The sequence below is a fragment of the Petromyzon marinus genome, chromosome 16 (assembly GCF_048934315.1).
Source record: "Petromyzon marinus isolate PM22_M1 ecotype Great Lakes invasive population chromosome 16, UKy_Petmar_22M1.pri1.0, whole genome shotgun sequence".
Taxonomy (NCBI): domain Eukaryota; kingdom Metazoa; phylum Chordata; class Hyperoartia; order Petromyzontiformes; family Petromyzontidae; genus Petromyzon; species Petromyzon marinus.
In genome coordinates, this window is record NC_133682.1 from 10,599,596 (window position 1) to 10,623,384 (window position 23,789).

General features: G+C 54.1%; 1 protein-coding gene across 3 annotated transcripts in view; it reads left to right on the top strand.

The window, feature by feature from the left end:
* The window catches only part of SCFD2 (sec1 family domain containing 2), a 130,825-nt gene that overhangs the window by 18,459 nt on the left and 88,577 nt on the right, over positions 1–23,789 (top strand). For all 3 annotated transcript variants that reach the window (XR_012941829.1, XM_076067501.1, XM_032955181.2), the window contains exons 3-4: positions 887–1,014; positions 2,853–3,022. Coding sequence is in view for 2 of the 3 variants with exons in the window: in XM_076067501.1 (XP_075923616.1) it covers positions 887–1,014; positions 2,853–3,022 (298 nt within the window). In the remaining variant the exon portion in view is untranslated. The remainder of the gene's footprint in view (positions 1–886; positions 1,015–2,852; positions 3,023–23,789) is intronic.

The window sequence follows — 23,789 nt, forward strand, 5'->3', positions numbered from 1 at the left end:
GTCAACCCGAATCCCAAATGTTAACGTTATTGACTGTGCCCAGTTAGACCTACATAAGGACATCATCTTTCGTCATCATCATCATCGCCATCACCATCATAAGGTTTTGGCTTTCATCCAAATTTTGGAACTAATTTTCACCTCCCTTTGTTTCTTGTCGTGCGTCCATAAAATGAATTGTTGGTCTCGTGTGGAAAGAAACATCAACAGCGGAGGAATCTCCTGAAAATGAATTTTGACGTTCAACGTGGATTTTCTGGTTAAAGGCCACTACCAATGATGTAGTAACCGTGGTTGCTGCAATTGGAAGATTTTGTTTGTAACGTACAGTTGCTGTCGTGTGAGTAGAGGCAGTGGATTTAAGTTGATGGCACATAATGCTCTGACCTAAGTAACTTTTGCCGTACTTGCAGTGCAGTAGAATCTCATGTTGTCTGCCACGTGCATCACTCTCTGTCTTGCTCTGTCTCTCCCTGTCCTCCCCTTGTCTCTTTCTCACTCTCATTTTGTCTCTTCTCTTCTCCCCTTAATTGTCATTCATGTACTCATTGCCTTTTTGTCTGTCTCACCATATCCCTCCTCTGCCCGTCGATCTTCCTGTCTGTGTACTCGTTTGTGTGCTTGCTTCCTTTCCTCACGTCTGTCTGCTTGTGCCCGCCTGGTGTCTGTCATCTGCCTGCCTGCCATCTTCACGTTGGTGGTTTTCCCTCTCTCCGTCTCCCCCCATTCACCCCTCATCCTCCCTCACTCACGTTTTTACCCTCTGATCCTTATGCCTTTGCTTCCCAACCCCCGTCTCGCCCTTTCCCTCCGTCCCACACCCCTCCTCCCCCTCCCACGCCCCCCTCCTCTCTCTGCCGTGCACCTTCCCCCCCCCCCCGCTCAGTGACGGTGGCACGAAGGCCCTGTGGGAGGCCATGCTCTACAGCAAGCAGAAGGAGGCCGTCATGGAGGTGCGACGGCAGGTCGTGGAGCGGGCAGGCCAGGCCGGCCTCGTGCTCAAAATGGCCATGGGTAAGACCTGGGCCTTAGTGCGGACCCGGGTGCACTCGTACGCGCCCCTCGATGATGCTCGTCGCCACGGTGGCGAGATGTCGGTTACCTCGCCTGGTGTACAGGAGGTCGTGGGTTCGATCCCGACCCTGACTCCTGCTGTATATTTGCAATTTGCGGCGTCTTTCTCCCCTTTGGTCACGTGGATTTTTCTCCGGGGCCTCCGGGTTTTCCCCTGCACATTTAGAAACACGCGTTTCGCGTATTTGGCTGCTGTACATTCCCACGTGATAAGCCACTTGGTTGAGCTTCCATTTGAAAAAGAGCTCGGTGGGCCTTACCTGGTAAAATAAAAAATTGCTTTAGTTGATAGTTTAGTTTATTGGCCTATGTCCAGACGTCAAAGGGATTTGAAGCCAGTGATTTCCGGTGCTCGCCGTGAGTGGAAACTCCACATTTTCATGGGAAGCATCTCCATAGGGCCACCGCCGTCGTTTCCTCCGCCAGTGCCACGACCGAGCGGGAAACCGGAGTGCCCAGAGAAAACCCGCGCACACGAGGGACCAGCGTTCCCTTCACCGATTCACGAATCCCGCCGTCTCCCCAACCCCCTCGTGGTCCACGCCTGCGCACAGCACCGGGTGTTCCGTGGCGGCCTCCCGTCCTAGGACTAGCCAGGCCTCTTAACCCTGCTTAGTTTCTACGATCCGACGAAATCTGGTGCATTAGCAGCCTTTCCCCACCGCCCCCCCCCCCCCCAACATTGTTGAGCCGAGATCTTTGATTCGCCACTTCACCCCGGGCCCGGCGAGCGAACGAACAACAACAAACACATGTGCGTGGCACTCGAGCGTGTGTCACCACGGTGCTGAAGGGTTTTAATTGTCCTTGAAGCATCTGGGGGGGATGGAGGGTTTACGCCGCAGCTTTAACACTCGAGTGCCAAACGCCTTCACGGGCGACCCATCCCCCACCCGGGGCCCAGCAGATGGTGCTCGCCGAAGTTGCCTGTTGCGGTGGCCTAGCGCCCTCTGCTGCCCACGCAGCGCCCCTCGCTCCCTCGCCCCCTCGAGAGCCACTCGCAAGTGCCCGCGGCCGCTCGCGTTGAACTGCGTGCGCCTGTTGCTCCGTAGGGGGGGAGTGGTGACGCAGTGGTTGGCGCGCTGCGCACTGCGAACCCCCGGCCATCGTTGGCGACCGAACTAATCCTTGGCCTCCCCTACATCGACTCGGCCGTAAATGAGTACCCGACCTTAATAGGTGCTTGCACCTGAAGCATGCGCGTGCGTGTGTTCTTGTGCGCGTGTGTGCATGGATACGTAAGTACGTGTGTGTATGCACGCATGCGTACATACACGTGTGTGTGCATGCGTTCATGCGTATGTACGTGTGTGTCTGTGTGTGTGCGTATGTACATGCACGTGTGTGTGTGCACGCATGCGTATGTATATGTGGATGTGCGTACGTATGTACGTGTGTGTGTGTGTGCGCACGGATGCGTATGTGTGTGTGTATGTGGAGAGCGGCAGTGTCGCGGTCAGCGCGCTGCGCTACAAACCTAGCAGCCAGAGTTCGATTCCGGCTCACGGCCAACACCAGTGACGATTATCTGAACGGGTCCTGGGCCTCCCATAGGTCGACTCGGCCTCAAATGAGTACCTGGCGCGGTGTGTAAACATCTCCACTGGGGGGGGACAAAGGCGCGCCGGGCGCGATGCTGGCCACCCACCCCCCACGTGTGCCGTGCGGGCCTTCGTAGGCGCTCGCTAACAGCACTTGCCCCCTACAGTCTGTTGAGGCTACACGGGGGGGGATCTTTGTCTTTTTACGTGCGTGTTCGCCCTTGTGTCCACACGCAGGCAAGGTGACGGGCGAGCAGCTGGAGTCGTACGCGCGCGCGTTCCCCCGCGGCGACGCGGGGGGCCACGCGGCGCTGCTGCAGCTCGTGCTGGCCACGGCGCAGACCCTGGAGCACCCGGCGGGCGCTCGCAGGGATGCGCTGCTCGCCTCCGAGAGGCTGCTGCTGCAGGCGAGTCACCCTTTCGCGTCGGCCGATCGCCCCCCACGTCGCCCGTCACAACCCGCCCGTGCGGTCGAAACCCTTCGCTCTACGCACGATAGCGGTGACGGCGATGTCGTTAAGCGTGGCCCTTAGTTGTTTTCATGCAAACTGCATCGCAAGACGCAGGCGCAATCCACAAACGCGGAGTTGCGTTCGGGTGTTTTCAGCGAATCAATCGGTGTTCGTGCGCACGGCAGGAAGTTGCAGGAAACCCCACGTGTGCGAGGGGGCAACACCATATCCCTGTACAGACGGGGACGGATGATGTTTAGTCCCCACTTTGAATGTACCATGTTCTGCTGGTGAACTGTGGGGTATGGCCTACTCCTCGACGCCCACGGGAAGGGAGTTTCACACAACACCTGTGCGGCGATGTGCAAACCAGCGCTGTGGACCTGTGGATCCAGAGCGCTGGACCACAGGCAGGCCCACGTGTGACAAGCAATCGATCTGTGGTATTTGTGCGAGCGTCGTCATTGGCAGCGTCACGCTGCCACGGGCGTGCGTGTGTGTGGGGGGGGAGGGGGTCTGGTGGCTGGGTTAACGAGGACGCGTGGCGTACTGTGGTATTTGAACCCTTGCCCTGAGCGGTCGCAGCTCACTGCCCTGATGATGCGGTAATTATGAATCCTTGAGTCACTTGAGAAGAAATCTCTTGCAGTGGCAACGTGAAGCAGTGCTTACTTTGATCGAGTTACTCATCGCGTTTTGGCCTTTAAGCTAAACACCAACAACACTGTACGTGTTTTTCCCAGATTCCATTTTGTGTTGGCAGTGCGGTTCATATATTTTGTGGTCAGTTTCACAGAAATGGAATTGCAGCAAGGGACACAAAGCCCGATTTAATAACACGATCAGAGGGTAAAAAACACGTAACTGTTACACGGCCGGTTGGTGCCACACCCACGGAGGATGGGGCGGTGGAACGTTTAGCCCCCGCTCGCGATTTGACAAAATTTGTCGCCGAAAATTCGGTGAAAGAGATCGACGGCTTGTGAGCGCTCCGATTCACCCCGGCAAAATATCGCGCCGCGCTCGCCCCTGACGCTTGGCTTTCACGTGCCGCTCGTAGCTCAAGCGACGTGAGGGTCTCTCTTCGACCCTCGCGTCGTTCTATCTTGCTCTCGTTGTCCTTACCTGTTTTATTCCTTCTTGTTTTGTGCAAGGTTTTCAAGATGTAACTCCCCCCCCCACCCCCCTCTCTCTCCAGAAGGCTCGCGGAGTTTATCCCCGTCCCGTTTGCGAGCGTGCCTCTGCGTGCACTTGGCCGTGCGATTTCCGCTGCTGCTCCCCCGTGCGCATTCAGCACAAATTGAACTCTCCTCATTTTTATTTATTTTTCTTCTTTTGTTGCCGTTCTTTACAGCAGATATTTCATTCCATCTTTTTTTTCCACCTTTCGCCGACCAGTTTTTTCGCCACCCATCGTTCGCTCGCTCGCCTACGCTCTCGCTTTGTTCACCCACCCAAATTGCTCATTCGCTGAATCGCTCGCTCGCTCGCTCGCTCACCCATTCATTTGCTCGCTCACTCTTGGCACTCGCTTGCTCATTGTTCGCTCGTTCACTTCCACTTGGCGTCTCGTTCACGAGCACTCGCTCGCTCGCTGTCCCCGTGTCTGTCTAAGGGTCTCGAGTATTGTCCTGTGTCTTTCCCACTGCCGTATGTAAACTGTGTCAACTTTATGGCTGTTGTCCGTGTGGGGTCAAGGATTAATATCCACGTCCGGGCTTAACATTTTTGTTGTCCTTCCCCCCGCACCTCTGATTTGCACGGATGGCTGCGTACGGTGCGAAATAAGTTCTACATACGTACAAATGAAACCCGGAATTCCATAGCGGTCGATAAAAAAATAAGCACCGCTTCACGGGAAGTCAGCAGTGGTTGCACCCTCCCGGCCATGTGGGAATGTGGAGTTTCCACTGCTGTTTCGTGGCCACCTATGGAGACGAAGACAATCAAACGCCCGCTTCATCACGCAGACACTTTGACTGTTGATTGTGTTTATCGGTTCTCTTATCTCTGCGTCCTCCTATGTGGCTCGCAGTCTCTGCGTGTACCAATCTGTTGACCCTCACCCCCCTCTGTCTCTGTGACTCCACGTCTTCCTGTCCCCCTATCTGTCTTTCAGACGAGCTGTTGCGGTCTCTCAGCTTCTCCCTTGCCCGCTCTGTTTATCTTGTCTCGCTCTCCTCCCTCCCTCTCTCGCTATTCAAACCCAGCCAGCCTCCTTCCTTCTTGAGCCCCTCCTCACCTCCTTCACTGGGAGCCGTTAGCGCAGTGCGCGCCACCTCCAGTCAATACCCCCCCCCCCCCAACTTTACCAGCGCCACCACCACCGATCCCTCCTCTGCTCTCGGTTTTCCCACAATAACCCTCCAGCTCACCTCCAAAACCCCAAGACCCTCTCCTCCCCCTACACCCTCCCCCCTACACCCTCCCCCCTACACCCTCCCCCCTACACCCTCCCCCCTACACCCTCCATCCACCACCATCCACCCCCCCCCCCCCAAATAAAACAACACATGGCCCCCCTCCCCTTCTCCCATCAAAACCAACTTGGCAGACCCGCGCGCGCCCTTCTTTGCCCCGCCCCATCCCCCCCTAGCGAGCTCCGCCCACTCGGGGTCTCTCCTCATTTGCATACATTTTCTTGTCTCCACCCACACCCTCGCTCCTCCCCTCGCACCCGCAGAGGCCCCTCCTACACACCCCTCCGGGCCCCGCCCACACCCGCACTGTGCCCCCGCCCACACCCCCCGCCATGCCCCGCCCACACCCCCGCCATGCCCCGCCCACACCCCCCGTCATGCCCCGCCTACACCCGCAACTTGCCCCGCCCACACCCGCAACGTGCCCCGCCCACACCCCCGAGGAGATGGAGGGATCCGCCCACTAATCCATCTCCGTCCCTTTTTTTTAATACCACCGGGACCTGTGTGTGTGTGTCGGTATCTGTCTGCGTGGTTTTTAATAAGGGGAGCGGTAGTGTAGCGTTCTGGTTAGCGCACGGCACAACGCACCCGGCGACCAGAGTTCGATTCCCGCTCACAGCCAACACCAGTGACGATGATATTAACTGGTCCTGGACCTCCCCTAGGTCGACTCAGCCTCAAATGAGTACCTGGTGCGGTGTGTAAACATCGCCACTCGGGAGACAAAGGCGGCCGGGCGTGGTGTTGGCCACCCACCCCCTCGTGTGCCGTGCCGCCCTTCATAGGTGCTCGCTAGCAGCACTTGCCCCTACAGTCTGTTAAGGCGACACGGGGGATCTTTGTCCTTTAACGCCACCCGGCCATGTGTGTATGTGTTTTGCGTGTGTGCGTCGGAGCTGAGAAGAGAGGAGGTCTCTTACTGAGAAGAGTTGGTCGCAGCTGGGCGTGCTTTGGGCATAGGAAATGCCTGGGCTGCCTTGATTGGCAGCTGGCCCCATTGCTGTGCGGGGCTGCTTGCTAATGCTGCTGCTGCTGCTGGTGGTAGTGTTGGTGGTGGAGGTTGGTAAAGGGATGGGGAAGCGGGGGAAGAGGCTTTTGGGAATTGGCCGAGCGGGCCAGGCACAAGATGGTATACGTCTCAAGCCGGCGGTGAACGCATAATGCGGAGGTGCTGACGTGCGGAACCCCACAACAGCGCTAACTGAGGCGCGTGTCCAAGTTGCCACTTGTAAAATGTTTTACCTTGGGACCGGTTAACGTGATCTCTATTCCCTCCCCTCCCCCCCCCCCAAATCCCTCCGGCATCCCAGGATGAGAGGGCTCTTAATTCGCCGTGGAGAATCCGCACGCTCATCACGGCCCCGCTCGTGTACACATGTATGTCTTCTTTACGTCTGATGACAAGGCCAGGCCGTGCGGGCTGGTGTGCGGGCGGGTGGACGGGCGGGTGGGCAGGCGGGTGGGCGGGTGGCCGAGCGGCCGGGCGGCCGGGGCCCCGATGTCCTCCGTGTTTCAGAAGCGCTGCTGAGTCAGCAGCGAGGTTGAGGGCCTCTTTTTGAATGATGATGATGCACCCCCTAGAGAACAGGATTATATATCGAAGTAGAACTCCGTTCTTTGCCTCCACATATAAATAAAGTAAAAAAATGGTTTAACCGGCGCGTTAGCTTGGTTGCAGAGTCACGCCATTATTTGTTTCTCAGTGTCGGGGTCATAGGTCAGAGGTCAAATTAGCCCTCAAGTCTAACTCTGCTGATGACATCCAGAAGATGGAAACCGGTCCTGAGTTTGCTTGCTTAAACGCATGCTGCTGTATGATATTCGTCTGCAAAATCTACAGGCTGATGGACTCAAAATATATATTTGAGATTTGACCCGTTTTCTCAAATGCAGGGGAGTTGATTGTCTCAGGCGGATCAGCAGCAACTAAAAGACCAAAAAAACCCACGCAAGTAAAAAAGTCAAAGTGCCTCCCTCCTCAAACGAGGTGGTTGCTCATCGCCATTCGCTGCCCTTAGCCTGTGATGGAAATTCCACATTCCTATGGTGGGACTGAATCTCCTCCATGAGGTGACCTTTGTTGCTCATTGTTGTTTACGAAACACGAGAAGTAGCTCTACTATGTCATCTTCCACGCTCGTGGCTCAATCGGAATGTAATCGGAGAATTGTTTTTTTTAATTAAAAGAATGTATACAACGTTCATAAACATAACCTTACCGCCGTAACCGCGATGCTTAGATCGCAGTCATCATTTGAGACACTGTGGGTCGTGCTTCGTAAACCTACGGGCAAACTCACGGCGATAGCTATCACCGTGAGTCTTTTGTAACCCACGTTGCTTTTAGGCGACGTAAATATTTTTGTTGGTGCGTGTAAACAGAAAACTGGCTCGCGCAGATGGGAAACGTTGCCTTTGCTTACGCGAGCCCCCCCCCCCCCACGGAATGTTTCATGTGCCCTCTCTTAATTTATCTTGTGTCGTGAGGACATAAAGTATGGCACTTTATTTGTGCTCTTCCCTCCCGTTGGTGTGTGCCAGCTGATGATTGCGGGACTGATTGTGAATTTTTCATGGTGGTGGCGGCGGTGGCGATGATGCTCCTGCTGCTGCTGATGATGATGAAGCAGCTGATGTCACTTAAATCAGTCCAACAGGTTCGTTAAACCTGGTTCTGTATGCTTTTAAGTGTGATGTCCAAAGTATGTTTGTGTACGCTAAATTAACTCACGGCCAGTGCTGGATATTTACAATGTGTGTACGTAAAAGTATTAAGTGCACATTTATCGTTTGTATATACGCCATGGGTCTTCACATATACGTTGTGTGCATCAAAAAGGAAGTTAGCATTTTCATCCAGGATAAACTTACCGTTCATGAGCACCTTTTAAGGCAGGCGTGGCACACGAGGGTCAGAACTACGCCGGACCACTTTTGTCCCCCTATTTCTGATGGCACCGCCAAGTGCAAAACACAATTTGGTCCCGTAGGCGTTTTATGCTGAGTTGAACTAAAGCAGGCCCATACCACGTGCAGATGTCGGTTACATTTTGGAGGGGCATGACCGGGTGCCCACAACCACATCCGGCCACCTTTGTCTCTGCAGTGCTGATGTTTAACACACCGCATCCAGGTACTCATCTGAAGGTTGAGGCAACCTAGGGGAGGTCCGACCCACTCCACCATTGCTTGCCACTCTACACGCACCGAGTGCGCATACATCTACACACGTGTATGTATGTATGCGTGCCAATGCAAGTCGTATTGTGCGTGTCCTTATATATACATCATTAGACCTCCTTTGCCAGTACCAAAATATAATAATGGGGTTTTTCCCCTTTTTTCTGGCGTACAGCTCAAAGGTTTCAGGTCAAAAGGTTTCAGTTTTGTAGCCAGAAAAAAGGGGAAAAACCCTATTACAATATTTTGGTACTGGCAAAGGGGGTCTAATGATGTGGATGCATTCCCCGAGCCCTCATTACTTTGATAGTGGCATTGTCTTTGAGCTGTACGCCTTTTTGGCGTCCTCTGGTCTAGCACCAATTGAGACGAGGCTCAAAAGAAAGCCGTCTCTGGTGTGGACCAATCAGTTTCAAGGACAATGCATCATATTATCAGAGTGTGTTTTTTGTTTGCATTTTTACCACAAGTATTGTGGTTAATGCACACATGAATCCTTGTAAAAAGGTTTCAGTTTTGTTGCCAGAAAAAAGGGGGGAAAACCTATTATTATTATTATGTCCTTATTATGTAGGTTGCATTGACTGAGCTGAATGAATTAATTTTTGGAAAAACTTTTGGAGTGCAGCTCTCGCTATATGATGATGAGGCACTCGTGCACCCTTTAAGTCACTCTTTGAACAAAACACCAGCAAAACATGCGAACGCAGTAACCTCCTGAAAAATGAGTCTTGCAGCTTTTCCCGGGTAAATTCAATCAAGGTGTTTCCCTGTTCAAACAAGAAACATTTAGCAGAACGTCTTTCCAATGGCGGCCCTAAATCGTTGGTGGAAACGCCACATTCCCCTGACTGAGACAAGTCTCTCCAATGTCCCGGTGCCCAATGCCAATCCTTGAATCTACCTTTAACGGCGACAAAAAAAATGGGCCGAACGTCTCAGTGCAGGCCGCCGCTGAAAAGTCTCGAGGCTCGGCGATGCTTTCCTGGAAAAATAAATCCCCCCCAAATATTATCTCGTTCATTCGTATTGCAACCCTTTCCCAGAAAGGGCATTACTCTCTATATATTTTTTTTGTTTCACCCTAAAGCTTTGGACGCAAACTACGGCGAAGCATTCCTCAACGGCGATTTCCTGCAGAATACGGAAATTTCCACACGCGCGCGCATCTCTGACGACGCTCGCCTCCCTCCCACCCCCCACTTACCCCTCTTCCTTAAAAAGGACAGGCGGGCCGGGGCCCTGTATTTGTGTGTGTGTGTGCGGCGCCCCTTGTTTGCCGGGCGAATAATTTGACCTTTCTGGAGGAGGCAATCGCCCGCACAACAGCCAACAGCCCCACGCCAACCAAGAATTTACACTGTCTAAATATTTGGTCTCCGCCACCACCAGCACCAGCACCACGGGTTGCCCAAGTTCAATTAGCACAATAAAGACAGGGTACTGTGTATGCGCGTACGCGCGCACGTGCGTGTACGTGTGTGTGTGTTCTGCCGCTGGTGGGAACCGCGAGTGGGTGGCACAATAGGACGTTAGGGTTGTGAGGGCACCTGGATCTCTGTGCGTGCGTGCGTGCGCGTGTGTACATGCGCGCGTGTGTGTGTGCGTGAGGAGCGGTAGTGCAACGGTTAGCGCGCTGCGCTACGAACCTGGCGGCCTGAATTTGATTCCCGCTCACGGCCACCAACACCAGTGACGATCATCTGAACTGGTCCTGGGCCTCCCCTAGGTCGACTCAGCCTCAAATGAGTATCTGGTGCGGTGCGTTTAAACGGTCAGCATTTGGTGGTGCTGGCCAACCACCCACCCTGTTGCGTGCCATGCCGGCCTTCATAGGTGCTCGCGAGCAGCACTTTCCCCAACGGTCTGTGACAGGCTATGCGGTGGATCTGCGCCTTTGTTGTGCGCGCACGCACGCACGTACGTGCACTAGAGCACGTGTGAGACCGTTTGTGTTCAGCCCGTGGCGCACATGGTTGCGCATGCACACGTGTGCCTTGACTGCATCTGGTTTTGCGTGTGCGTATGCGCTTGCTTCGCCTGTGTGCGCGCGCGCGTATGTGTCGGCGTGTGCGTACGCGTCGGTGCGCTGTTACCGCGAGCCCCCCTGGGATATGGCGGAGAGGGGGGGTTCTGCTTGCTCTCCCGGCTCTGCTCTGACTCACATCTGATTCACATCATTCACCTCGCTCGTTACGACAAGAACTCGGCGCTCGTTAAATGACTAATCAAGTGCCCTAATTGAGAACTGACTGATCCGCTCGCGAAACATTATCGCGTTTTGCAAACGCGCGTACGTACTAACTGGGTACAGCTTGCAGCACCTCGTTAGAGGTCATCCGGCGGAGAGCCTGGCCCCCCTTGCCACAGGCATGTGGAGTTTTTGCACCACCGTCTTACGGCCTCGTCTGCGGAGGTGAGCCACCGTCCCAATGCTGGCGTGAGCCAGAGAGTCGCCGTGTCCGATAAGACAACCGTCAAAGCCTTTCTCAGTCCACTGCTGGATGAAGGACTCCCACAGCGCTTGACCGCATTGATCAATGTGGGTTAGTGGTGGTGGGGGGAGGGGGGGGCGAGGCGCGGGGGTGGTGGGATGGAGGTTCCAGACCTGACCGCTGACGTTCGCCGGGTTTGTAGTGTCGCGCGCTAACCATTGTGCCACTGCTCCCCACCCCCCCCCCCCCCCCCCCCCCCCAATGAGTGTGTTTGTTTATTCACCATTGAAATAACATTTACTGCGTTTATGCCAATACGCCGCCTTCCAGATTCATGTTTCGCAATAGCGTCTGTGCTCATTCAACGGTGCGGTCCTGTAAGTGCATTGATGCCATCCAACCAGGCGGCAGAGGGGACAGAGATTGGCCCAGTCGGGAGTCGACTGAACCTATCATCCCTTCTGGGTGGATGTAAAAACAAGCACCGCTTTGCGGAGATGCAACAGTGCTTGTCCTGTGGAAAGACAGTTTTTTGTTCCATAGGAATGTGGGATTTCCACCACGAGCGCAGGGTTGACAGAGGGGGAGACGCACGCCACCCAACATTAGTTTGAGCTTGGTGATAATATGACTGTGATCTAATTCATAGGGACAATTGTGACTACGCAAATGCTTACGATGTTGCGTGAGGTCTCGAGAGCTGAGCGACTGATGTCAATTCTGATGATGTTCCAGAAGGGCTAGACAGCTGAAAATGTCACATACACAGTCGAGGCTATCACTTGAAACGTAGAAAACAAACTGTACAGTGTGCATTTAATTCAGCCCACTGGAAAATACACGTTCATTGGTTTTGAGCAAAGGGCGGGCTCAGCTGAAAGTTGTACATTGCTTTAAGTTTGATTACAAACACCTATAAATACACTGTTCGCCTTCTGTGTTACACTCCGTGCGTCCTTTATTTAGCTAGGAGATTATAAAAAAAAGCCATTTAGAGACAAGAAACAGGATTCAATATATATGACACAAAAAGCGATTTAACAGATGGCGCACTATACGTGAATATAGTGCAATGTGAAGAAGTCTAGGTGGGGAAAAAGGGTAAATTGCACTCAGAATTACCATACTATGGCTTGCTGGGCACGGCAGTGACGTCACCCGCGTCCATCCACGCTGCACCCCAGCCGTGTGTATCCCACGCAAACGCGCGGGCAGTGCTCGTACGGTACTACGATTACACGCAATGAAATATAACCGTCGGAAAGAGGAGTAGGTTGGGGAAAGTGGGGTAGGTCTTGGAGGAAACCGCACAAAATATTAAATGCGCACAAACTTTGCTTGGGCAGTCGGGAAGCGTTGCGGCGAGCGGTGTCTCCCGCCTGTGCAGTGTGACTCTGCAGCTGATGCAAAGCAGGGAATGATCCGCTGCCCGCGTTACTCGGATTCAATGCTGCCCAGAAATGCTCTTTATGTCTTTTAAGGCGCTGCGTGCCACGCGGTTTTATTACCTGCCATGCGCGTTTCCATGTTTATCATGGCCGTGTAATTGTTTTCTTGGTGCGTGTGCGCTCAAATGTTTTACATGCCTTTGCATTGTTTCCTTCCACGCCTGAATCTTTACCCAGGTCCGCCCGTAGTAAATTAGACACATGTTGTCTCAATGGATGCTCACCTGTTTTATATGAAGGAAATTTAACTGTATATTGAGAGCAGGGAGAGTAATACTGCAGATTCATTAGGTCCTTTCTCAAAGAAGAAATATTTCAGTAATTGGCCCTGTAAAATCCAGCGAGAGCATCTGGTGACCTCCTGTGTATGCAGACTTCGGTGTACGTGTGAGTGTGTGCATGCGTGCGTGTTTGTGAACTATTGTGAGTGTGTGTGGTAGTGTGTATGCGCGTGTCAGTGCGTGGCATGGTGTGTGTTTGTTTGGATGAATTTATGCGTATTCTTTGTCAGTGTAGGTGAGTGTTTTTTTGTGTGAGTGCTTGTTATTGCGTGTGTGTAGTGGGGAGCTGTAGTGTAGCAGTTGGCATGTTTCCCTACGAACCCGGCGACCCGAGTTCGATTCCCGCTCACGGCCAACATCAGTGACGATGATCTGAAACCGGTCCTGGGCCTCCCCGAGGTCGACTCAGCCTCAAATGAGTACCCGGTGCAGTGTGTAAACATCGTCACTGGGGAGACAAAGGCGGCCGGGCGTTGTGTTGGCCTCCCACCCCCTTGTGTGCCGTGCCGGCCTTCATAGGTGCTCGCTAACAGCACTTGCCCCAACAGTCTGGTAAGACTATATGGGGGATCTTTGTATGTCCTTGTCTTTTGCTTGCTTGTGTTGACATCCTTTTATGGATCTTTCATTAGGGAAGGGTCAACGCATGCTCCACCTTGTGTTAAACAGATCTAGGAGTATGGGAATGTACTTTCCCGCAAATGTGTGTGTGTGCGTATTTGCGTGTGTTTCTGTGTATATGTTTATTGGGAGCAGTAGTGTCGTGGTTCGCGCGCTTTGCTACAAACATGGTGAACCGAGATCAATTCCCAATCACGACCAACACTGACGAGTATCTGAACCGGTCCTGGGCCTCCCCTGGGTCGACTCAGCCTCAAATGAGTACCTGGCCTGGTGCTGGCCACCCACCTCCCTCGTGTACCGTGCCGGCCTTCATAGGTGCTCGCTAACAGCACTTGCCCCTACAGTCTGTTAAGGCTATAGGGAGGATCTTTGTGTTTGTCTTTGTGTGAGTGTACTCGGTCTACCTAGCTTGGCACAAGCGCTGTGGTGACATCACCGCCACCGAGTGCCAAAAGGTGGCTGTTGTTGTTGGAGCAGTGACGCAGTGGTTCGCGCATTGGGCGATGAACCTGGTGACGCGAGTTTGATTCCTGGCCATGGCAAACGTGGAGTGACGAGTGATATCTTAATTGGTAATCGACTTCCCCTAGATCGACTCGGCCTGAAACGGATATATATTACAGTGTGTAAACATCAACATCGGGGAGACAAAGGTGGCTGTGTGTGGTGCTGGGTACACCACCACCCCCTTCTTGAGCTCTGCCAACGTGAATAAATGGTTGTTGACATCCCTTTCCCCTATGGTCAGGAAATCTTAAATGGGGGAGCTTTGTGTTTACAGTCAACTCCGTTAACCCACAACACCTGGGTCTGTCCCGTGACCTCCCACCAGCAAGCCTTCAACACTTCACGTGGCCGTAGAGTGCACCTAGCCTGGCACGAGTGCCTTGGTGATGTCACCTCGGCAGAGGAGCTTGTCAATTGTTGTTGTGTATATAATTCACAGACCGGCAGAGAAAACAGCAGTAGTCAAAAAAGACAAAGATCTCCCGTGTAGCCTTAACAGACTGTAGGGGAAAGTGCTGTTAGCGAGCAGCTATGAAGGCCGGCACGGCAGACGAGGGGGTGGGTGGCCAGCACCACGCCCGGCCGCCTTTGTCTCCCTAGTGGCGATGTTTACACACCGCACCAGGTACTCATTTGAGGCTGAGTCGACCTAGGGTAGGCTCGGGACCGGTTCAGATAATAGTCACTAGGTGTTGGCCGTGAGCGGGAATCGAACTCGGGTCACCGGGCTCGTAGCGCAGCGTAGCGCTAACCGCTGCACCACCGTTCTCCACAGCCGAAGTCAACACACACACACACGTGTTCATCATCCAGAATTCTTCCCAACGAGTTGTAGCAAAAAAAAAAAAACAAGGATGACTCTTCAATTGCTTGCCAATCAACTGAATAGTATTCCATTTCTCTTTTACAGTCGACCAGTCTTTGTCCTTTATTTAACCAGGTGGAAAGCACAATGAGATGCATTGTCTGTTGTGCACAGGGGAGACTTGGGAAGAGCAAGCGAATAAAATAAAGGGAGAAGCGTGTGTGTGTGTAACCACTTCTCAAGCGGGGGGGGGCAGGGCAAAGTGCTCCGCTCAACTGGCAGAAATTCCACATTCATGCGCCATCGATCCGATCCTTCTCGTTCACTCTCCGCAAAGTGGCACAAGTGCTCGTGTTATCGACAGCACGGCCGGCGGTGGGCTCGCTGGCCCAACCAACCCGGTGTTTTAACACGCCGAGATTCAACTGCGAGCTCGCAATCAAAAATATTTCTGCTGCAGGAATCCATGAGCTTCAAAGCTTTTTCTTTTCTTTCTTTTTTACTTTTTACAGATGTCCCCAGTAACCGCTTTCGCATCTGAAACGCGGACACAAACAAACAAACAAAAAAACATGCGATCGAGCGAGAGGGCGTTTAATTTGCTGTTGACCCTCCGGGGCGCGAGACACGCAGGCGAGAGAAAGCGAGAGTGGAAACAAAGAGAAGCGGGGCTTGGGGGTGGTGGGGGTGGGGGAGCGAGCGCGGGGAGGATTCGGCGCCGCTTCCCAGTGACGGGCAGAATCTTGACGAAGCGTTGGGAGCGAAGGGGAAGGGGTTAATCTCCGTGTTTGCTCGCGGGAACGGGATGGGGGGGGGGGGCGGGACAAAGCGCGCGGGGGAGGGGGGGGGGGGCTCTCCGCGGGGTCACCGGGTTGGCGGCGAGAGCGGGTTCCGTTCTACGGCGCTAATGAATTGCCCTTTTTTTTTTTTTCAAACCGCCGCCACCCCCTCTGCAGCGACCGAACAAAAGGGGGCCATCGTTAAATTATTTTCGGGCCCCCCCCCCGCCCCCCCCCTCGATGAAGCACGAATGACGTGAATTAACGGGCGCGCTCGCGTCTCCTCCAATCTCCATCACGGCGGCCGTTTTCGTCCGTCGGTCGGTCGGTCGGTGGGGGGGTTGGGGAGGTGAGGGACGATGACGTCCCCGTGGCTGGCCGGTCGTACAGAGACGGCTGGCGCATCCCCGCACGGCGCTTTCAGGTGCGCCCCCGCGGCCGTCTGGAACGCACTTCCCCGCCGATGTTACGGAGGCCACTGGGAGCTGTGCACTTTTAAATCGTCGTCGAGATTGAAGGCTCATTTCTTTCGGACTGCTTTTTGTGTTCAGTTTCTTGTCCATCCCCCCGCCCCCCCCACCCCCCCCCCGCACCTGCGATTATCGCTGTTGGCTACTTACGGTGCAAAAGAAGTTCAACATACACACACATACATACACCCTCCACCCACCCGTCCCTCCCCCCCGGGCTTTTCGCACGGCCCCCGACGGAACTGGAGTTCAGAACCGCGTCGGTAACATCGACGCTCTCCGCCGCGAGGCTTTGTGTCTTGTTGTTGTTGTTGTTTTGCATTTGCTACATTTTCGTTTCTTCGTCCGGTCGTAAAACAAAACAAAAAGCACGCGCGTGCAGTTTGGAAGAACCGTCGGACCTCCCCAAATTTGGTCGTTCATGCCCCTTTATTTGTTCAAGCGATTGCGCGTTGATTAACTTTTAGTTTTGTTTAAGAGGCAGAACCGAGCAGCCCGAGTTCCGTGACGACGGTTACGGGCTCCTTTTGTTATTTGTAGCAACGCATTTGCTCCGGGATAGGCGTACTCGTTGCCTCCTTTAGCTGCCGTTCTGTCACCGGTCTGGTCCGTCGGCCCTCATCGCCACTAGCGGATGGGCCCTCTCGACGCGCGCTAGCGGATGGGCCCTCTCGACGCGCGCTCGATAATCCCCGACGGTCGGCGCGGCGTCCTCGGGTTTGCTTGCGTTCCCTGGACCATGTGTCAGGGCAGCTATTACGCAGGTACGTACGTTGAGCTTCTTGAGCACCGTGCGTAGCCAACCGTGCTCATCGGAGGTGCGAGGGGAAGAACAACAACAAACTAAACACAAAAAATAGTTCCAAAGAAGTGACTTTTCAATGTAGCATGGCGGTTTAGTGTATGTCAGTGTAGTGTATTATAGTGTAGTGTGTAGTATGTAGTGTGTGTATTGAGCTTCTTTCGCACCGTACGTAGCCAACCATGCTTATCGAAGGTGTGGTGACTCCATGCATTCCTCCACGCTCCTCTCAGTGTTTGTTCCATTCTGTCCATTGGCGTCCGCGTTTTGGGTCCGTGTGTGTGTGTGTGGGTATATATACACACACACACACACTGTGTGCTTCAAAAAAAATGTTAGCACTTACATGGGACTATCGTTTTTAATATTGGAATTGTTGCAACATTCTCTCCGAAGCGTTAACATTTTTTCTCTGTAGCACCCTGTCTTCTACTCCATTGTGTATGGGCTTTGTTCCTTTGCATGCATTGCTCTGCATTTGCCCATTCTTCTCGAGAAAGTTCAGCGCGACGGAGGCTCATTACGACCGCAGCAACGGGACCGCGGCGAGTTTGACATAATTATTATTTTACTTTTTTTTAAATAAATTATTTTCATTTTTTTTTACGTCCCAATTATGTAAATCGGGTGTTCCCATTGTGTTCAGATGATTACGAAAAATGGCACAGATTCAGTAATAACCGTGTGTATTTGTTGTAATTATATAACAGCGCGGGCCCACGTGTTTTTCTTGGACGGCCGTGTTTTGCCGCGTATGAAATGGCCATTAAACCCCGCCCGCCCGCGCCCGTAGATACACAGAGAGACGCCCCCGTGGGCTCCTGCGCTGGGCAAGCGCCGTCAGTGAGCGCCTGTTGATGCCAGCACTGCACACAGTGGCGCAGTCCGAACCAGATCCGTGCGTGTCCGGCTGCCTTTGTCTCCCCCGCCCCCCCCCCCCTCTCCCCAACCTCCCGCCACCGCCGCCGCCGTGCTGATTTTGACCACTGTAGAATAGGTAGTCGTTTTAGGCTAAGGTGACCTTGGGGATATGCATGCCTGATTAGTGAAGTCTTGACCACTGCCTTTGTCATCTGTGTCTCCGAACGCTCATTTAAATTAGACAGACCCCACTCCACCACCCCCTCATTTAAGTCTGCGGGTCCCCCTTTTGTTTACGCAGTATCGCCTCGTTGAATCTCAACTCTTCATCAGGAAGGCCCTGCCTTGGGATAGGCCAGCTCCGTTCGTGGGTGTTCGACTTGGGAGAGTGAAACCTAATACGCCCCTCTCTGTTCACGCCACCAATGCCATCGCCGTCATCATCGTCAGCCATGATCTATCCGCTGCTGGAATGTGCGCCAAGCTCCCCGTCACGTGGCGTTGCACGGGCGGGACGCAGAGCGCCGTGGCTTTCCGGTGTGACCGTGCGCGCGGAACGGAGCGAGCGAGCGAGCGTGCGCACGGAACGTCTCGCCCGCCACCTCTCGCCCTGAGCGCCAGGGAGCCCCTCGCTGGGGCCGGGCCCACTGAGCCCGGCGCGAGTGTTTACTCCGTGAGCGATGGACACGGGGTGACCCCTGTGCGCTCACGCGCGACCTTTACCGCCTTCCCCGCCTCCGATCCGCGCTCGCTGACACTGCCCAGATGCCCGAGGCAAGCCCAGCGCGCCCGCACTCTCGATGACCCGTGGCGGGCGGCACGAAACCCGGGCCGTGCGGCCCGGGTGGGCCGGGCAGGAGATGGCCGGGCGGGCCGGTGGCCACCATCTCCCGGTGGGGGCCCGATCAGTTGTTGTTGCCTTCGTCATCAACACCACCGCCGCCGCCGCCGCCGTGGTGGCTATGAGATGTTAACTACCTCGCCTGGTATGCGGGAGGTCATGGGTCCGTCTGAGCAGAGTTTTGGAGGTTGTCCCCTCGTGTGCTTGGTGGATTTCCTCCGGGCACGCTGGGTTTTCTCCTGCATGCGAAGTATAAAACGCCACGAAGGGATTGGGCCACGCACCCCAACAGAGCACCGTCTTTGTCTCGAGTCTTGAGACTGTGGGACCACCAATGTAGACTTATCACCGATGTAGGGCACCACGGTGGCGAGATGTTTACTACCTCGCCTGGTATGCAGGAGGTTGTGGGTTCGATCCTGACGCTGACGCCTGCTGTACATTTGGAGTTTGCGGTGTCTCTCTCTCTCCGTTGTCGCGTGTATTTTTCACCGGTACCTCCAGTTTTTCTCCTCCACATTTAGAATCAACATGACGCATTTAGAGTATTTGCCAGCTGTAAATTTCCACACGATGAGCCACTTGGCTGAGCCGTAATTCGCGATCGCCCGGTCGCTTCTGAAAAAGAGCTATGTAGCTTAGTGGGGGCTTACCTGGCAAAATAAAAAATAGTTTAAATGATTGATGGCGCGGCTTCGCATGGCTAACAATCCCGGGGAAGCGGCTCTGCCTAGGAGCTCCGAGAGAGAGGGGGCAGAGTGATCGACCGTGTTCTAATCGGAGACCGTGGGGTCTTGAAAACACTGGGTCATTAAGGGGAAGTTGACGTTAAACAGTTATGAATGGACGCTGGACGAGGGCGGTTTTTTTCTGAAGCAGGTTTTGAGTAACAAACAAAGGGTTCTGTTACACAGCTAACAATGGGATGCCTATGCGGATCAAATGTCGTGAATGTTTTTGCAACGCAGCGTCTCGCCGTCCTGGGAGGTCAATAGATATCATCGGTTTGCTCGGACTGGCAGTTGAACAAGGAAGGTGAAACCAGGGGCGGAGCCACAGGGGGGGCTGGGGGGGCCCCCCCCCCCCTGAAATTTTGGGAAAGTCGGTAATCGGGATAACCGGATATCCGGCTGCTGCAAAATGCTGCTGGCTGCCACCTTGTGCTGCCCGGCAGGCTGCCACCTTGTGTGCTGCCCTGCAGGCTGCCACCTTGTGCTGCCCTGCAGGCTCCCACCTTGTGTGCTGCCCTGCAGGCTGCCACCTTGTGCTGCCCTGCAGGCCGCTTGAGCGGCAGCCTTTCGAACTTATCGAACTTATTAGCCACGTCAGCGGCTCCGACCTATTAATAAACTCCGCGTTCAAATCCAATAAAATTGGTTTTATACATTTGCGGGCGCCCATTGAAAAACATAAACACTGGATATCTCAGAATATTGAAGTCAGCCCCCCAAAAGTCAAAATTCTGGCTCCGCCCCTGGGTAAAACAATAGCTTTTATCCTCTAGATACGTGCCCAGCCTAGCAGCTGGGCTGTCTGACTTGAGTTAGTTTGAAGCGTTGGTAGTAAGGGGGGGGGGGAAATGCTTTAAAATCACGGTCTCAGCAATGTTATTATCGCACTCTTGCAACGTCATTGCATGGACGTGTTTGGACGTATGGGAGTTGTTTGTCCGTACTTCACCACACTGCGCAGTGTGGGTTGGTGAAGGGGATGGGGGGGCGGGGGAGTGAGTTCCAGAAATCAAATTGCTGCAGCACCATCACCCCCCCCCCCCCAACAAAAAAAAAGATAATATATAAAAAGGAAATTTGTGAATGTGTGTCTGTTCGAATAGTTTAGCATACTTCCCAACATGCAACAAACTTGAAATTTGACATGTGGGTAGCTCCCAGACTGTACACAATGCAAAACGTATAAAAATAGACTTTTGTATTTTGGGGGGGGGGGGGGAGGGGCGTAATAATGGATATATTTTGCACGGCAAGTGAGCGGTGACATCACATCTGTGATGTCACCCGCATGCGGCAGCGTTACGCAGCGTGCCTGCTGACGTCATGCACCCCCCCCCCCCACCCTCCGCGTAGGCCGTGTATTAGTCCAAGACATGAATCCAAGTCTCGGGCGAAGCCGGGTAGTAAAGCTAGAATATAAAAAAAAATTTACTTAACTTTTTTTGAACTCGACATAGGAATGTGGAATTTCCACCACTGGCCTGACAGGCGAGTGCAGCTGCTGCCCCCCCTCCCCCCCCCCCCCATTGCTCATTTGACCCAGGAGAAGCGTTGACTTTCATCATTCTCAGACTCGTCTGCCAAAACGTCAAAATCTTAAGCCAAAGCGTCTACTGTGCACTCAAATTAACATTGGGCAGTGCTCATCTCCTTTGGCGGTACCCGAGATGGTGGAAATTCCACATTCCCGTGGCAGGAGTCTAGTCTCTTCTCCTGGACATCTGTGAAAACGAGCTTTATAGAGCTCATCGGATTCCTCCAGCAAAACTAAATATTCTTGATTCCGAAAAGACAGACCAATATCGTTTTCCGACACAGTGGCGCTATGCGCTGTATCGATCCCATCGGGGTGTCCGGCTGAGTTGACCCATGCCCCCGGCATTACTTTTTTGTTTTAGCGCGCGCTTTAATCTCCTTGTGCTTGGATTAACGTAGTGGCTTATCGATTGGCTTGCACTGCGTGCTAAACCAAGACACTTTGGGCTTTGGGTTTTGCTGGCTGACTCGCATTGTCCATTTTTGGTGCCACCAGAGCCCCTTTGTTGCCGAGGACCTGGTTTCGAGTCTGGGTTCTAGCCGCCCGCGATGAAACCAGGTTCGAAAAGTATAGTGCGTTCATGGTCCAGATACGGCCACCAATTACTTACACAGAGGCCATAAGACTTGCGTAGAGACCCATTTACTATGATTGGCACGGTTGGCTGCGTACGGTGCGAAAGAAGTTCCAACATACGTACGTACACACACGTACACCCCACCTGAGAGAATGCCCTTTCGCGAGGTCATGTCCACTCACAGAGCGAGGTGCCCGTCGCGTGGCAATCGTTCTCGGAGCTGGAATCGGCCAAAGTAAGTGAAAGTCCAAATTGACTCGGGCCCGTTTGTGCATTCCTTGGTGGCCGTGCTGAGACCCTAGGCTCGCGTCAACGACCAACGCGTTTCATCATCATCATGATCGCGCGGGACTTAACGCTGAGGTTTTGTTCATCTGGGATCACCTTTTCGGGCGGCTGATGCATTCGGCGCGCTCGACCTCGGTCGGAAAGAGATGAGTCCGTAACGAGCGTAGGCTCGCGTCTTTTACGGTGAGCGCGACGGTGAACGCGCCCGAGCGAAATGCAGCGCGTGGCGTAAATTTCCCACCTCAACGTGGTTTCAATGGAACGGCTTTCAATCTTAAGTCCCTTTCTCCGCTCTTTCCTGGACGACCCGCGCTCACAGCCAAAGTCGTCTGTATGCGAGATTGTGCCCAGCTGTTCCAGTCTCCTTTTTACCCCCCCCCCCCCCCAATAAAAAAAAAACAAACCTCGATATTTTTATTATTTGAAAAGCTATCTAAATGAACAATTCTGTCAGTCGGCCGCGTTGCGTTGCTCTCAGCGCCCTCCTGTGCGAGGCCGAAGCGAGCTCGGCGGCAGGTACTCCGTCGGCCCTCGGGAGAAACTAAAACCCTGGCAGGCCGGCACAGCCGGCACAACCGGTGTGCCGGAGCCGTTGAGGCAAAAACCGCTCCGCAGTCCGCCAACGTGTAGGCCCCGTCACGTTTCACGCGCCCCCTGTGCGCACGCGAGCGTCTCTGTTCGCCCTCGTGTGCCGTGGCCTCGCCTTCGCGCGGTGCTCGGTAAGAGTGCTCACCCAACATCGTCGGGCACGGCGAGGCCGTACCAGTGGCGGTGAACACAGCTCGGTAGCGAAGCCCTCCTGCCCGGGCATGTGACGCAGTGGCACAACGACCACGGGGACAGGGGGTGCCTTGCCCCCCCCCCCCTCCCCCCCCCTTGTGGTGAAAGTGACGAGTTGGGACCCCCTCGACAATCACCGTGAGATGTGTTATTTTACAGTTTAAAGGAACACAGTAACTTACTTAAAACGCGGTTAATATTTTTTAAAAAAATGAAAATGCTTTCACTTACGTTCCACGTTTTCATTTAAATGTAATTAAGAGGAGTGACGCGATATTGCAAAGAGGCACTGCTACGGAGCCGAAGTGGCCGCATTTTGCGAAGACGGGGCGCTCCCTACGGCGTTAAATGTTCGAGACCGCGAGCGCCACGGCGACGATGTGATGAGGCAAGAGGAGCCTCTAGGTGGGACCGCGCGAGACAAATCAAACATTGTGGGGGGGGGAGGACCCCCACCTGACCGATTGCCGCACCCCCCCCCCCCCGCCCCGAGCTGATAATGCAGTTGCTATGCCGCTGACGCGTTTAGTTTGAGACTCGCCTCTGCAGTGGCGACCCTGTGCCGCTGTCAGAAGCCACGGCGACTGCACGCAACGACGGGCGCGGGCGGGCGGGTCGACGTCGCCGCGGGTCCGTCGACCGAAATGCTTTAGTCGGGCCCCGTGGACCGCGCACCGTATCATCGTAACGCGAGCGTGGAAATCTGCCGGGGGGCACGCAAAAAAATCGCGTGCGCGTTTCGGCAAACGGTGCGGACGAGAAACGACGCGCCTCCGATTAGCACGGTTTGGTCGCGAACGGTGTTCGAAAGAAGTTTCTACGCACGCGCGCACGCACGCACGTGCAACACGCACGAGCGAATGGAAACGAGACGCAGATGCATTACTCGCGACTCTGAATCGTGAACCAGTTGGGGTGCGGGGTGGTGAAGTGTTAACGGACCAAACCAGCGATCGGGGGGTTGCGCTCATCTCTTATTCCACATTCACATGGTGGGTCGAGGATGTCCAGAGTGACCACAAGCAGCACGCGTTTATTGTGGAAGTGGGTCATGCGCCTTGCTTGAGCCAGAGCAGTGCAACCAGCGGGCGATGTCTCCACTGGTGGACGGACTCGCAAACAGGCGTGCAGTGAGTCACGCGGCATGCTTATCTGCTGGGAAAAAAATGTTTACGTTGGGGATAGCAGCTCCAATGTCGATGCCTATACCGCTGGTGCCTCTGGGAGGAAGTACAGCAAGTGGGTATCTGACCTAACCGTGTGGGTTGTTGTTGTTGCGTCATAATTTTCCGCAGCTTTATTCCGATTGTGCTGTTGGGATTGTTGCACGCGACGAAGCACCCGTTCGAATCT